The sequence below is a fragment of the Antechinus flavipes genome, chromosome 3 (genome assembly GCF_016432865.1).
Source record: "Antechinus flavipes isolate AdamAnt ecotype Samford, QLD, Australia chromosome 3, AdamAnt_v2, whole genome shotgun sequence".
NCBI classification, from domain to species: domain Eukaryota; kingdom Metazoa; phylum Chordata; class Mammalia; order Dasyuromorphia; family Dasyuridae; genus Antechinus; species Antechinus flavipes.
Genome location: NC_067400.1, coordinates 503,294,822 through 503,312,442, shown reverse-complemented (window position 1 = coordinate 503,312,442; position 17,621 = coordinate 503,294,822). Strand labels below are relative to the sequence as shown.

Below are 17,621 nucleotides of genomic sequence, written 5' to 3'. Positions count from 1 at the left end.
TTAAGGCCCATTGTATTGTGTTGTATATATATATAGAATGTTTCCTTGGAAATTGAATGATGATCTTTATTATTGTGGTATTAACATAGTTGTTATCCTATCAGCTTCCAATTATCTGGCATAATTTCTTCTTCCTCTAAGAACCAAGGGGAAGTGCATTCTAATGTACTTAAGAGTCTAGTGAAAGATTTAGCTATATCAATACATTGATCCACAACAATTCCAAAGCACTCTTGATGAAAAAATGTGATTCACCTCCAAAGAGAAAGATTATAAACTCCTGAATGCAAACTGAAGCATAAATTTTCTTTTTCTTTATTTTTATTGCTTTTGGGGGGCAATGTGGCTAATGATTTCACATGAATAATTGATAGTATATTGCTTTCTTTCTCAGTGGGTAGGAGAACACTAGGAAGGAAGAAAAGGATTTGGTGCTCAAAATTAAAAAAAAAAGAATGTTCTCTCTCTCTCTCTCTCTCTCTCTCTCTCTCTCTCTCTATATATATATATATATATATATATATATATATATATAGCTGAGACAATTGGAGTTAAGTGACTTGCTAAAAAGTGTTAAGTGTCTGAGGTCAGATTTGAACTCAGGTTCTCCTGACTTCAGGACTGGACCTCTATCCACTGTGCCACCTAGTTGCCCCAGCAATAAATATTTTTAAATGTTAAAAAGAAAGGAAATTATATTAATATTCCTAATGAATATGAAACACTAAAATATTGAATAAAACATTAATGAAAATAATACACTATATTTAAAAGATTATACACTATTATCAAGATTGATTTATAGCAGAATGTAAGTTTGGTTCAATAGTAGGAAAACAATAAGCACAATAGACCATATTTTTAAAAATACCACATGATTATATCATATGCAACCCCCCCCAAGCTTTTGACAGAATACAATACCCATTTTTTGTTAGAAATACTTTAAAAAATTGGAATAAATTGACTCTTATTTAATAATGCAGATAATATATATCTAAATCCTAAAATTAGCATTATTATTAATTAGAAAATGATAGGGACTTTCATAATTATATGAAGGGTAAAGAAAGGATGCCATTGTCACCACTTTTATTTGATAAAGTTCTAGACATGCTAATTATAACTATAAGACAAAAAAAAAAGAAATTGGGAGAACCAAGTATAACTTTTTGATGACATGATTTACTTAGAGAGAACTCTACAGAGTCAGCTAAAAATTAGTCAAAACAATAATTTCATTTTAATAGCAAAATATAAGGCACAAAATCATCAGCTTTTCTGCATATTGCCAACAAAAGTCAGCAAGAGAGATAGAAAAAGAATTTCATTTAGAATAACTGGAGAATATATAAAATATTTCAGACTCCAAGGTACATTAAATATGTAAATACAATTAGAATACCAAAGACATTTAAAAAACCTAAAATCATTAGATACCTTTTAGGCAGCTAAGTGGCACAGTGCAGAGAACACCAAACACGGAAATAGGAAGATCAGATTTCTGCTCTGGTATGTGATCTTTACCAGCTGTGTGACCTTAGGTAAGTCACTTAACCAATAATCTCTGCCTCAGTTTCTTCATCTGGATTATAAAATGCATTTTCTAGAGTTGTAAGGATCAAATGAGATAACATTTATTTTTATATAAGGTGATAATCATCATATTAAATAATCTCAATTATATCTTCTTATATAGAGATTAAAATTCAGAAATGAAAATATTAGCCAGAAAAGCCAAGGCACTTCCTAATCAAATTCCTACTGATAGGGGTAACCAGACTTTCCAAAAGACTTAGGAAATTGGTAAGGTGCTTCAATTCCCCTCTGAATCCACCTGCAGATGGCAGGCATTTATTCTAGAGTTTTTCAGCATTTTAGGTCTATTTGTAATTCCTAATTTAATTTTTATGTTTGAAATCATCTTATCCTTGATGTAAGAAAAATTTTTATTATAACTTCTTTGGGATAAATGTGTGAATGTTAATTGTTTGCTAGGAAAGCATAATGGAAGATACAGATGAATAACTGGAAATACACATTAATTTAAAGTAAGACAAAGGCTAGCACCTTAATCTCTTTACAATAGTTGGGATTTCCTCTGGGTTTGGCGGAGTCCCATGCTAAAAGCATGAAAGAATTTTATGGTTTTATTTTTATTCATGACTTATAAAAATTTATACATATATATATATATATATATACACACATATATATGATGATTTCAAACATAAAAATTAAATTAGGAATTACAAATAGACCTAAAATGCTGAGAAACTCTAGAATAAATGCCTGCCATCTGCAGGTGGATTCAGAGGGGAATTGAAGCACTTTACCAATTTCCTAAGTCTTTTGGAAAGTCTGGTTACCCCTATCAGTAGGAATTTGATTAGGTGGAAATGCCTTGGCTTTTCTGGCTAATATTTTCATTTCTGAATTTTAATCTCTATATAAGAAGATATAATTGAGATTATTATGATGATTATCACCTTATATAAAAATAAATTTATCTCATTTGATCCTTACAACTCTAGGAAATGCATTTTATAATCCAGATGAAGAAACTGAGGCAGAGATTATTGGTTAAGTGACTTACCTAAGGTCACACAGCTGGTAAAGATCACATACCAGAGCAGAAATCTGATCTTCCTATTTCCGTGTTTGGTGTTCTCTGCACTGTGCCACTTAGCTGCCTAAAAGGTATCTAATGATCTTAGGTTTTTTAAATGTCTTTGGTATTCTAATTGTATTTACATATTTAATGTACCTTGGAGTCTGAAATATTTTATATATTCTCCAGTTATTCTAAATATACATATATATATTGTGTTTATATACAAGTGTATGTGCATATGAGTGTATATCTATATGTGTATATATATGCATATTGCAACATTGGATATGAACCACATGACTTCATGATCATTTCACCCTGAGGTTAAAGGAGTCATTGTTGAAAATTGTGGTTTAGAATACCACAATCTCAAGGCAGCAGCACTTCTGAGGCAAGAACAGGCAGGAAGAGTAAAGGAAGGTCACATTTTTTAATATGCCCAATAGAATGGGCAGTCCAGAAAAGCTACACACTTAATGTGTTTCCCTTGCTATGCTAAATCTTTAAACCTTGTCAGATAATTATACCTGCTTTGACACACTGACTCATAAATTAAATTTCTAAAAAATGTTTTATTATTTATTTCTAAACAAAATTTTATAGGTTGATGACAAGTTTACATTGAACATATCTGGTGTTTTATATTTACTCCCAAGCCAATGACTATTCAGGAATAGTAAATATCTATTTTAATTGTCATTCCTAATATGTTTGAACTTCTAGGATACCTGTATATTTAGCCACTTCAAAAGTCTAATCTTTTTAAAGAGGCAAGGAGATCCCCATCAACTATTAAAATATATTGATCCTAAAGAGGTAAAGATATTCCACATATATACATATGTAATATTTTATAGATGTGTCATTTATTTTAGTTTTTATATTTCTCTGCTTAGCATTTTTATTAACTTAGAAAAAGGCATTATTTTTCATAAATATGTGACAAGAAAATGGGAAAGATAGCTACCATTTTTATTACAGAATCATGATCCAAAATTTTTGAAAAGATCAGAATTATGGTCCAAATAGAATGATAAAATTTAATAGGGATAAATGTACAGATCTATCCAGTTTAGTTGTTTCAGTCATGTCTGACTTCTTGTGACCTCATGTGGGGTTTTCTTGGCAGAGATACTGGAGTAGTTTGCCATTTCCTTCTCCAGATCATTTTACAGATGAGGAAACTGAAGCAAACAGTGTTACATGACTTGCCTAGAGTCTCACAGCTAGGAAGTGGCTGAGATCAAATCTGAACTTGGGTCTTTTCTAACTCCAGGCCCAGCATTGTATCCACTGGACCATCTAGATGTATTGGTCCATAGGTCTAAGCACAGCTTCATATGCATAGGATTGTGAAATTATGGCTAAATTAAAATTTCTCTAAAGAAAAAAAAATCTCAGTTTTATTGGAAACTCAAGATGTCATCACTATATGACTTCATAGCCTTAAAGCTAATGTCCTTTACTGTATTGAAAAGTGTAGTCCAGAGTAAAAAAGTTAATAATTGTGCTACACTCTGCCCAGTTCAGATTGCGTCATAAGAGTACTGTGTTCAGTTTGGGGCATCACATTTTAGAAATGCCAAGCTGGAATGAGTCCATAAGAAAGGTAAGATGATAAGAGGACTGGAGAATATAGAAGTGCTTTTTGCTGTGTTTAAATCCTTGGAAGCATTGTCATAAAAATTATTTGGCTTGACTCCCAAAAGAAGTAGTAGGAGCAATGGATATGATTTACAAAAGAGAGTTAAGTTTGATGCAAGGAAAACTTTCCACATATTAAAACTATCCAGATGTAAAATGGGTAGCCTCAATTGGTGGCAGATCAGTGAAGTTCTTCAAACAGAAGGTGAATGACCATTTGGGGGGGGGGGGGCGGGGATGTTGAGAGTGGGATCCTTGTTCATGTGTGACTAGACTGCCAAGGAGCTTTCATACTTCCAAAATTCTGTGTGGTATATTTTTTAACTGGTGAACGAATATTAGCTGCTAGTTTTGCTTTGTATTTTTTGTAACAACCATGGGCAAAAACAATACAATTCACCCGTAAATTTCTATATATTCTTTAGTTTAGCTTCAGTTCAGAGTATAGCAAACACATAAGGCATTGTGTATAGAGCACTAGGTTTGGAATCAGGAAAATGGATCTTCACAATCCTCAGACACTATCTTTGTGATCTTGGACAAGCCACTTGCCCTAGTTTGATCTAGTTTCTTGATCTGTAAAATTGGCTATTAATATGGCAAAGCACTCCAATATTTTTGCCAAAAAAAACCAAATAGTCATTAAAAGTTGGACATGACTGAAATGACTCAATTATAACAATAATAAATTTATAAATAACAAATTGCTAAGCAGAAATTAGTAAGGAGTAGAGGAGATAAATATGAGTTCATCATTTTAGCAGTCTTCCTAAATGTGAAGAAAAGGTATTCAGTAACATTAGATAAGTGTCAAATAAAGCTCTTCAATAAGCTAGATGTGTAATTTGGAGTAAGTGATTTATTATCTCTGGGATTATTTCTCTAATAGATATTGAAGAGGCTTGTATTAATAATTGTTAATATTCATTTTGTCTTATAATTGCTATTTATCAATATATTAAAAATGAAAAAACATATTATAAGTCACACGAAATTTAAATGTGAATTTTAAACCTAAACAAGGATAAAGTCAAGAGGGGCAATTAAGGCTACATGATATTAAGCTTAGGTTGTTAAGTCATCACATTTCCCTGAATTTGCCTATTGTGAGCTCCTCCCATATAAAACAATGTCTTCAATTTCTAACTTGTGACTACAATTTGAATATATCAAATTTATTTCCAATAGGAAAGAAGCATTTTTTAAGTAGCAATTTTTTTCAAAAGTCAGGAATCTCGACATTTTTAAATTTAGGAACTCCCACTTCAACCTACTATTTATTATATGTCCTTGGGAAAGTAATTTATTTTTCAGATTTTCAAATTCTACAATTGAAGATAAAAATTTGTTTATGCTTATTCACTCTCTGTTATTTTACAATTCAGGTTGAACAAATATGTACATATTTGGTCAAATGATTACAGTAATAACTATCTTAGTATGTATTTTAATCTAATTAATATTACCAAAATGTGATAGATTAATATGGTTCTCTTCTAGGCAGAACTTGTTGATGCTGCTTCTGGAATTAATATTCGACTCAGATTGGGTGGAGTAAGTTTGGTGGAGATATTTTTATATAATAGTCTTGAAAGTAACCAAAAGTCTTCCCTAATTTGGTTGTTTGGAATTTGAAATGGATAACTGTTTTAAGTATATACACTTCTTATTGTAAGATTACAATTGGACTTTAAATTTATTTTTTTCAATTACAGGACAAGTTTCCTCCCAATATATATTATAAAATTTTCACTCACAGAAACATTGTAGATATATGTGCTCACAGTCCTAGAGATTATGTGAACATTCCCTCAAAGCAATTATCACTTTTGACACCTGATGAGAAACATCTAGAAGATGAACGTGTTGGCTGGTACAAACGAATAGAAAATAATGGCTGGAGACTTGTTTCCAGAAGAGTAAGTGAAACAAAATTATAATACTTTTTTATTTTACATGTTTATATTTTAAATTTTTTTTAAATTTAAATTTATAAAAGGTTTCAAGTATATATACATTTTATATGATTGCATATTGACCTAAATAATGAGGACTGGTGATTTAAAACAATTCTGATGGCAATTTTGATCACATTTGAAGTTGTAGTTATATACCTTAGTTTTAAACTTACTAAATTTTCTTACTAAGAGATGTGTCTGTACACACCCTTCTATAATCCTCACTCTTCAGAAATATAGTAGGTACTTAGGTATTATCTAGTCAGATAGGGAGATAAGTGAAATGTGATTTTTGCAACAAAAGGACGTTGAGAATGTTGTTGACTCCATATTCAACTTCACTGTATGTTAGGATTTCTTGAGATCAAGAAAATTTTTATCTCGTAGTATTTACTAGACATTAATTTCATTGATGGTAGGAAAAAATTTCTTATTTGTCTTTATCTTTCTATCTTTTTTAACATGTAGAGTAGTGTTTTGCATGTCTAAGCAATGATGAAATGATGTTGAGTTAGTCCTAATAAGGATTAGTGAAAAAACAGTGGATTGTCATAGTTTTGAGATAATGAGATAACAAAGTGAGTTTTCATGGATGGCATTTGGTCCAGAATCATACCAATCCTATTTCTATAAAAAATAATTTTGGATAGAGATACTTCTCAGTTTGTACCTCAGACAAATAGCTATCATCCATTTCAATTTTTCAAGGCAATTTCAAATATTCTGTATCATTTTCACATGGGGGACTGAAATCCTGTTCAGATATTGAAAGAACATTAGTTATTCAAGTTCATAATATGATGTACCAATATAATAACTCAAACTTTATATATTCAAAATAGAACTTCTTATCTTCCTCTCAAGCCCTCCCCAATTTTGAACTTTCTTCTTAATGTCAAGGGTTTACTATTCTTCCTAACCACTCAGGCTTACAAACATATTGTCATCCTTGATTCTTTACATTCTTAAACCTCTTTCCCCATATCCAATTTGTTGGCAATTCAATAAACAGCTGTGGCTCTTTATTGCCTAAAAATCCTATATAAATTGCTCTCTTTTAACATTTAAATCCCTTCATAATCATGGCCTTTCCTATTTTTCTGCTGCTCTTACATATTATTCCCCTCCATGTATTCTCTTATATGTAGAGTATAATCTATAAAATGAAGATGTTATACCTGTCCAACTTAGCTCATATAATTACTAGAGGCTCAAGATAATGTATTTGGCAAAGGTTTGGATATCCTTAAAGGCTCTTATAGACATAGGACATTATTATGATCCTCTCTGTTTCTGCTCTGGGATATTCATGCTACATAAAGAGATGGCATTTCATAATCAAATACCATCAGAGACAAATAGTATAAAAGTGTTTGGTAAAATGTCATTTGTCAACAGTTTTGGGGAGCTACTGATGAGATTACTGAAACAGGAAATAAACAAAAAATTGATTTTCACTTCTCCAAACTGAAGAGAAGGCAGGATGTTGAAATGAGAAGAAAACATAAAAAAATTAAATGGATGAAGCAAATGTAAGTAATGAAATTCCTATACTTATGTAAACAACATACAAATGATTGTAACAATTTTTATAATTTTTTGTGGAGGTTGACTATTACTAATAAGATTGGTGAATATTATTTTGTAGATTTATCCATTTTCCTCAATCAATCTGAGTTACATAATGGGCCACTCTGCTGTCACCAAAATCTATACTTTACTCCTGATAAGGCCTACATTTTAAAAAATTAATATTTCAATATGAAAAATTACTCTTTTACTTCTAGCAGCTCATTATCTGTAATTATTTAGTAATGAATCTATGCATATAAACGATCTTTTATTTCTTTTGAAATCTCCTGCATCCTCTATTCCTTCAAAATTATGTGTGACCTTTACTCCATAATTGTAGTAGCATTAATTTTTATTTCTTTTGAGGGTCTTTACAATTGTATAGACATTTGTTTTATGTAACTACTCTCATTATCTTTAAAGATTCTTCCATTCATTTCCTACTAGTAGAAATGTAATTAAACCAGAAGACTAATTTTTTCATACTTCAATCTTTTAATCAACATGAATTTATTAAGCTTCTACCGGGTGCTAGATACTGTGATAATCTCTAGGGATGCAGGGATAAGAAGGAATGATTCTTGCCCTCCAGGAATTTATATTTTAATGGGGGAAACAATATATATCTGTGTATCTATGTAGAATAGATATAGGATTTAGCATGCTTCCTATTATAGTGTTGGCACTTAATTATTAGTCAGGCAGCTAGGTGGTACAATGGGTAGAGATTAATTATGTAATTTTTATCCAGTTTTCTTTAGTAATAATTTAGTGGGGTGGTTGTTGTTCCTTCTTTGTTTTCAAAGAGGACCAATGACATTAGCAGTCTTGACTTACAAGTGAACTAGATTTAAGTGAGGCAAAGCTTTCTCCTCCAGCAGACTTTATAGGCCAGACATGGGGCAGGAAATCTGGCAATGGCCCTGGATGCATCAGGAAACCTTGGTCTTGGGAAGTTAAAGTCTTTCCCGGGTCTCAATAGGCAATTCCCATTCAATAGTTAAAGGGTAGGTAAAAATTGAGATAAAAGCTGGCCTACTTTGCCTTCACAAAAGTCAGACCCTCAGAGTTGTTGACCAGACCAGAAACAATTGCTATTTGGTTTGTTTGGTGGTTGTCCATTGTTCTGAAGAGGACCAAAAGGACATCATTATGTCAGAGTCTAGTTAGTGTGGGCTGATCAGACTGATAGGAGCTGGGAGTGCTTTGCCACAGCTCAGTCACAAACAGTCCCTAGGAACATGTTGGGGGAATTCTCTAATTTTGCGCATCTCTAGTTTCTTCTGGGCTAATTCAGTTCTGTTTTCTGTCCTGCCACTGGACATGTGGCTTCAGAAGAGAGAGTGAGGTTGATTACTTGGTGTAATTCTACCTCACTTAAATCCAATTTCTGCAGGAATCAAACACCATCACAGTCTCATTTTACCATTTCTACCCTTAAAGCTATTTATACTCACTTTGAGACCTCAAAACTAAAACAATGGACAAGTGAGGCTTGGGCTTGATTATAGAAATGGCACACTTGATGATGGATAAATCAAAGCTGTGGCCATCTCTGGGTGTTGCTAAAGTAGCATATAGGTGGTCATGGGAACTGATTGATTTGAGGAAACATCAATACATAATGTATGTTGAAGATCCTGATTAAAAGGCAGAAATTGGGTAGAGGAAAACTATGACAAGCCCTGAACTCCTTGACAAAGCAAATAGTATGACCTCAATAAGGGAAGGGAAATGAAGAGGAGGAGGAGGGTCAGGAAAAGTACATAAGCAGCCCCTGTTTTATTCTAGGCCAGGCACTGTGCTAAGTGCTTTTACAAATCTTCATTGCAGATCCTCAAGACAACCTTGTGAGTTAAGTGATATTACTACTCAGTTTTACAGTTGTGGAAATTTAGGCAAACAAAAATTAACTTTCCCAGAGATACAAAGCCAATATGAAGCCAAATTGGAACTCCAGTCTTCCTGACTCAAGCCTGGTGCTCTTTTTACCGTGACACTGAACTAACAACCAACTTATATATTCTGCTTTCAAACTACTAAGGCCGTTAGATAACTACCAGGATCAGCATTGGGTGATAAATTTGGAGAAAATGAATCTCAAGAGGAGAGATCTCTGAATGATGACAGGGTAGAATCTGAAAATAGTAAAGAGCAGCAAGAACTATTCCCCACCATTGACACTTCCAGCTAAGAGGTGAGAGGACACATACATCTATTTAAACTCTGTCTTTGCTCTCAGAATTTATTTCATGACAAGCCTCGGAATTATTACTTGACTGAAAAAAAACCACAAATAATTACCCAAGAGAAGATATCCTCAAAATTCGCCAGAAAAGGTCTGTTTTTGCTTGCAGGTGGAATGGTTAGATCAGGTGCAGACTGAAGGCAGGCAGTGACAGCACAGCAGACAGTGAGAGTAAAGCAGGCAGTCACACCAGAGCAGACCGGAGGGGAGTGGAGTGTGATATCAGTTGTTTTGGTGAGGAGAACTTTACCACAGTGTGGCTACTTTGCCCTGGCAGCAAACCAGTAGATCAGCAAAGAAGTTCTAAACACAGAGGGTAAAGACTATAATCCAGAAAACCTAGTGTCTCTCGGGATCTGGCTACACTCACACAGAGGGACTCAGCATGCTCTCAGAATCTGAGTGCAGATACAACACAGCCATTGCTGTCCCGCTAGTGCCTCACTGCTGCCTCTACAGTCTGGAAAGGAAGCTCTGCAATACCCTCCAACCTTTCTCCCCTCCCCCTCCCCCCAAAAAAGCAGACTGCATTTGCTTTTTTTTGTTAGTTTGTTTTCTATGATTCTTCTTTGACAAAATGAGCAACAAATTTTAATAAACTCTATTGATAGCTTCTACATGAATAGAGAGTAGACTTTAAACTCTGAGAAGACTAAAAACAGACTGTCTCCAGATGAATTCCTAAAGGGGGAATATGATCTGGTCTTCAACACACAAGACTCTCATAGAAGAAATTTAAAAGACTCTCATAAGAGAGCTAGAAGAAAAATGGGAAAAGGAAAGGGAAGGTTAGCAAGAGGGTATGGATAAGTCATCCCATTCATTTAAAGATAGAGTGGATAAAGAAATCAAATCCTTGAAAAACAAAATTAGTGAATTGGAAAAAGAAAATAGCTCTCTAAAAAATAAAATTGGTGAAATGGAAAAAAAATCCATAGAACAAAACAATTCACTTAAAAACTCAATTGGACAATTAGAAAAAGATATTTAAAAGTGAGTGAAGAAAAGAATTCATTAAAAATCAGAATTGAACAAATGGAAATGAATGACTTGAGGAGACACCAAAAATCAGTCAAACAAAACCAAAAAAAACAAAACAATGGGGAAAAAATGTCAAATACCTTCTTGGGAAAACAACAGATCTGGAAAATAGATCTAAGAGAGATAATCTGAGAATTATTGAACTTCCTGAAAAATATTATGAAAAAAAGAGCCTGGACACTATTTTCCAGGAAATTATCAAAGAGAACTGCCCAGATGTTATAGAAACAGAGGGTAAAATAGACATTGAAGGAATTAATCGATCACCTACTGAAAGGGATCCTAAAATCAAACCCCCAAGAAATATAGTGGCCAAACTCCAGAACTATCAGACGAAGGAAAAAATACTGCAAGCTGCTAGAAAAAAATCAATTCAAATATAGAGGAGCCACAATAAGGATTACTCAGGACCTAGCAGTGTCCACATTAAAGGCTCAAAGGGCCTGGAATCTGATATTCTGAAAGGCTAAAGAACTTGGAATGCAGCCAAAAATAACTTACCCAGCCAAAATGAGCAATTTTTTCCCAGGGAAGAAGATGGATATTCAATGAAATAAGTGAATTTCATCTATTTCTGATGAAAAAAGCGGAACTAAACAAAAAATTTGATCTACAAATATAGAACTCAAGAGAAACCTAAAAAGGTAAAAAGAAATCTTGGGAACTATATTTCTGCTGTAAAGATATATAAAGAACATATGTATACTTTGTTCTAGAAACTAGAGGTGGAAAGGAAATTGTACCAGGAAAAGGATAAAGTGGGTGTACTACATCTTACAAAGAAGCAAAGGAAACCTATTATATCTGAGAGAAAGAATGGAGGGGAATAAATATAGTGTGTATCTTACTGTCATCAGAATTGGCTTAAATAGAAAAATATTAGACATATTCGAGTTATGGTGAAACTTCTCCCACCTCATTGAAAAGTAGGAGGGGAAAAGGGAAAAGAGAAGGAGTAAGCTAAGCAGAAGGGAATACAGAAATTGTGAGGAAAGGGGGTAAAAAAGGGGAAGGAACTCTAAGGTGAAGGGAGAGATACTAAAAAGGGAGGGCTGTGAGAAGCAAGTGGTGCTCACAAGTTTAATACTGGGGAGAGGGGGTAAGAGGGAAGGAAAGGAGAAAAGCATAAGCAGTGGTTAACAAGATGGCAAGTAATACAGAATTGGTCATTTTAACCATAAATGTGAATGGGGTAAATTCCCCCATAAAAAAGAAGCAGTTAGCAGACTGGATTAAAAGCCAGAATCCTACAATATGTTGTTTACAGGAAACACACTTGAAACAGGGTGATGCATACAGAGTAAAAGTAAAAGATTGGAGCAGAACCTACTATGCTTCAGGTAAAATCAAAAAAGCAGGGGTAGCCATCCTGATCTCAGATCAAACAAAAGCAAAAATTGATCAAATTAAAAGAGATAAGGAAGGGCACTATATCTTGCTAAAAGGGTAGCATAGATAATGAAGCTATATCAATATTAAACATATATGCAGCTAGATTCTTAAAAGAAAAATTAAAAGAGTTGCAAGAAGAAAGAGCAGCAAAACTATAATAGTGGGAGATCTCAACCTTGTACTCTGGGAATTAGATAAATCAAACCACAGAATAAATAAGAAAGAAGTCAAAGAAGTAAATAGAATACTAGGAAAATTAGATATGATAGATCTCTGGAGAAAATGTAATGGAGACAGAAAGGAGTACACTTTCTTCTCAGCAGTTCATGGAACCTACATAAAAATTGACCATACATTAGGACATAAAAACCTCAAATTCAAATGCAGTAAGGCAGAAATAGTAAATGCATCCTTTTCAGACTACAATGCAATGAAAATTACATTCAATTAAAAAGCCAAGGGAAAATAGACCAAAAATAATTGGAAACTAAATAATCTCATACTAAAGAATGATTGAATGAAACAGCAAATCATAGACAAAATTAATAACTTCACTGAAGAAAATGACAATAATGAGACATCATGCCAAAATATGTGGGATACAGCCAAAGGGATAATAAGGGGAAATTTTATATCTCTAGAAGCCTACTTGCATAAAATAAAGAGGTCAATGAATTGGGCTTGCAACTAAAAATGCTAGAAAAAGAACAAATTAAAACCCCCCAGTCAAACACTAAACTTGAAATTCTAAAAATAAAAGGAGAGATTAATAAAATTGAAAGTAAAAAACTATTGAATTAATTGGTTCTATGAAAAAACCAACAAAATAGATAAACCCTTAGTAAATCTGATTAAAAAAAGGAAAGAGGAAAATCAAATTGTTAGTCTTAAAAATGAAAAGCGAGAACTCACCACTAATGAAGAGGAAATTAGAGCTATAATTAGGCATTACTTTATACCAAAAAATTTGATAACTTAAATGAAATGGAAGAATACCTTCAAAAATATAGCTTGCCTAGATTAACAGAGAAAGAAGTAAAATGGTTAAACAGTCCCATCTTAGAAAAAGAAATAGAACAAGCTATTAATCAACTCCCTAAGAAAAAACCCCAGGACCAGATAGATTTACATGTGAATTCTACCAAACATTTAAAGAACAATTAACTCCAATGCTATATAAACTATTTGAAAAAATAGGGATTGAAGGAGTCCTACCAAATTCCTTTTATGATACAGACATGGTACTGATACCTAAACCAGGTAGGTTGAAAACAGAGAAAGAAAATTATAGACCAATTTCCCTAATGAATATTGATGCTAAAATCTTAAATAAAATATTAGCAAAAAGATTACAGAAAATCATCCACAGGATAATACACTAAGACCAAGTAGGATTTAAACCAGGAATGCAGGGCTGGTTCAATATTAGGAAAACTATTAGCATAATTGACTATATTAATAACCAAATTAACAAAAACCATATGATCATCTCAATAGATGCAGAAAAAGCATTTGATAAAACACTTGAGAGTATAGGAATAAATGGACTTTTCCTTAAAATAGCCAGGAGCATATATTTAAAACTGTCAGTAAGCATCATATGTAATGAGGATAAATTGGAACCTTTCCCAGTAAGATCAGGAGTGAAATAAGGTCGCCCACTATTAACATTATTATTCAATATTGTATTAGAAATGCTAGCCTCAGCAATAAAAGTTGAGAAAGAGATTAAAGGAATTAGAGTAAGTAACGAGGAAACCAAATTATCACTCTTTGCAGATGATATGATGGTATACTTAGAGAACCCCAGAGATTCTACTAAAAAGCTATTGGAAATAATTCACAACTTTAGCAAAGTTGCAGGATACAAAATAAATCCACATAAATCCTCAGCATTTTTGTACATCAACAAAATCCAACAGCAAGAGATACAAAGAGAAATTCCATTCAAAATAACTGTTGATAGCATAAAATATTTGGGAATCTATCTACCAAAGGAAAGTCAGGAATTATATGAGCAAAATTACAAAAAAAACTTTCCACACAAATAAAGTCAGATTTAAATATTTGGAAAAATATTAAGTGCTCTTGGATAGGCCAAGTGAATATAATAAAGATGACAATACTCCCTAAACTAATCTATTTATTTAGTGCTATACCAATCAGACTCCCAAGAAACTATTTTAATGACCTAGAAAAAATAATAAAATTCATATGGAAGAACAAAAGGTCAAGAATTTCAAGGGAATTAATGAAAAAAAAAATCAAATGCAGGTGGCCTAGTTGTACCTGATCTAAAACTATATTATAAAGCAGCAGTCACCAAAACCATTTGGTATTGGTTCACAGGACAAAATAGTCAATAACTATTAACAATCTAGTGTTTGACAAACCCAAAGATCCCAACTTTTGTGATAAGAATTCATTATTTAGCAAAAACTTCTGGGAAAACTGGAAATTAGTATGGCAGAAATTAAGCATGGACCCACACTTAACACCGTACATCAAGATAAGATCAAAATGGATCCATGATTTAGGCATGAAAAACGAGATTATAAATAAATTAGAGGAACATAGGATAGTTTATCTCTCAGACTTGTGGAAAAGGAAGGAATTTGTGACCAAGGAAGAACTAGAGCTCATTATTGATCACAAAATAGAAAATTTTGATTATATCAAATTTAAAAGCCTTTGTACAAATAAAACTAATGCAAACAAGATTAGAAGGGAAGCAATAAACTGGGAAAACATTTTTACAGTTAAAGGTTCTGATAAAGGCCTCATTTCCAAAATATATAGAGAATTGGCTCTAATTTATAAGAAATCAAGCCATTCTCCAATTGATAAATGGCCAAAGGAAATGAACAAACAATTTTCAGATGATGAAATTGAAACTGTTTCCACTCATATGAAAGTGTTCCAAATCACTATTGATCAGAGAAATGCAAATTAACACAAATCTGAGATATCACTACACACCTGTCAGATTGGTTAAGATGACAGGAAAAAAATAATGATGAATGTTGGAGGGGATGCGGCAAAACTGGGACACTGATTCATTGCTGATAGAGTTGTGAACAAATCCAACCATTCTGGAGAACAATCTGGAATTATGACCAAAAAGATATCAAACTGTGCATAGCCTTTGATCCAGCAGTGTTACTACTGGGCTTATATCCCAAAGAGATACTAAAGAAGGGAAAGGGACCTGTATGTGCCAAAATATTTCTGGCAGCCCTGTTTGTAGTGGCTAGAAACTGGAAAATGAACAGATGCTCATCAATTGGAGAATGGTTGGGTAAACTGTGATATATGAATGTTATGGAATATTATGGAATGTGGAACAATAATATTGTATATAACTTACAATATATACTGTAAGAAATGACCAGCAGGATGAATACAGAGAGGCTTGGAAAGACTTACATGAACTGATGCTGAGTGAAATGAGCAGAACCAGGAGATCATTATACACTTTAACAACAATACTGTATGAGGATGTATTCTGATGGTAATGGATATCTTCAACAAAGAGAAGATCTAATTCAGTTCCAATTGATCAATAATGGACAGAATCAGCTACACCCAGAGAAGGAACACTGGGAAATGAGTATGAATGGTTTACCTTTTTGTTTTTCTTCTCAGGTTATTTTTACCTTCTGAATCCAATTCTTCCTGTGCAACAAGAGAACTGTTTGGTTCTGCACACATATATTGTAACTAGGATATACTATAGCATATTTGACATGTATAAGACTGCCTGCCATCTAGGGGAGGGGGTGGAAGGAGGGAAGGGAAAAGATGGAACAGAAGTGAGTGCAAGGGATAATGTTGTAAAAAAATTACCCATGTATATGTACTGTCAATAAAAAGTTCTTTAAAAAAAAAAAAGTATTCCCCCCACCACCCCGGGGCTACTTTGTCTGTGAGGAAGCAGGTCTTTTGCTAACCCAGTAATTATTTTATATCTTTCCCTCAAATTTACTAAAGAAAACAATCATATCTAAGCTTTTAAAGATTCTTCCACCATCACTTGCTCCCATCTTCTTTTGAAATTAAACCTTAAATTTTATGCTAGCTTTGTGGAGTGTGCTTTTTCTTCCTCCATGTTACATTTCTATCGAATTCTTTTTCATTTAATTTTAATTTTATTTTTCCAATTGAATTTTCCAACATTTTCTTCAGATTAAGAATATTTTGAGATTTCTTTTTCCCCTTAAAAGGATAAACATTAACTTCTTTAGAAAAAAATTATAAAAAAATTTTTGACCACTGCTCAGTTCAAATGATTTTTTATTTTTATTTATAAATGATTCTGATCTCAGAAATAAAAGAAAAATACAGTGTTCATGATGTCCTGACTGCTGATGTGCTCCTACTATTGTTTAGCATTGTAATATTTCATCTAGAAGCAGTGTGGCTTAAGAAGCCAGAATGTTAAGGAAATCACTTAACTTTTCAGGACTCTAGGCAGCTTTCCAAAAGAGAGTATTGCTAAAAGGAATGTCCTCACCTGGGATTTTCCCACATAAATGAAATGAGATCCAATCCCTTTTCCTGTCTCACAGTGTACTACAAGACATGTGAAGAAAGGTTCCAATAAGAGCTGTAGAAGTATTATCATAGGGCTTTAAATTTCAAAGTGCTTAACAGATGTTAACTGAAATTTTTTCAAAACATGAATTACTCAAATGCTTTAAATTTATTAATAATAATTTAATAGTTCAATATCAACACTCTTTTTATCAACACAATGTGGCATACTCTCTTGCCAAAAAAAAGTACTAGAATTTTTTGTATTGTTTTCTGAGTGTTAGAAGATGTTCATTTAGTAGTTAAATCTGATCTTGAGCATATGTACTTGTGAAGTCTGATCATTCCAAAAAGTGTTCCCAGGCATTTGTTCCTAAAATGTTTTGTTGATATTTTTTAAAATGTTGTTACTTCCCAATAACTCCCCACAAAGAAACCCTCCCTTATTAAAAAAAAAAAAAAAGATATGTTTAAGTAAAACAAATTAACACATGTCTGAAAAATACATCCTTCATTTCCTACTTGCTTTACAACTATCATTGTTCACTGGTCATAATTAGTCACTTTATTGACCAAAGCCCATACTTCCATGTTTTATAATTTATAACTGTACTGTAAT

The 17,621-nt window shown here is 32.9% G+C and overlaps 1 protein-coding gene across 2 annotated transcripts in view; it reads left to right on the top strand.

Annotated features, from left to right (window-relative positions):
* Positions 1-17,621, top strand: part of C3H11orf65 (chromosome 3 C11orf65 homolog) — a 72,364-nt gene that overhangs the window by 41,459 nt on the left and 13,284 nt on the right. For both annotated transcript variants that reach the window (XM_051986936.1, XM_051986935.1), the window contains exons 3-6: positions 3,338-3,430; positions 5,759-5,812; positions 5,974-6,177; positions 7,615-7,748. In XM_051986936.1, coding sequence (XP_051842896.1) covers positions 3,338-3,430; positions 5,759-5,812; positions 5,974-6,177; positions 7,615-7,748 — 485 coding nt within the window. The remainder of the gene's footprint in view (positions 1-3,337; positions 3,431-5,758; positions 5,813-5,973; positions 6,178-7,614; positions 7,749-17,621) is intronic.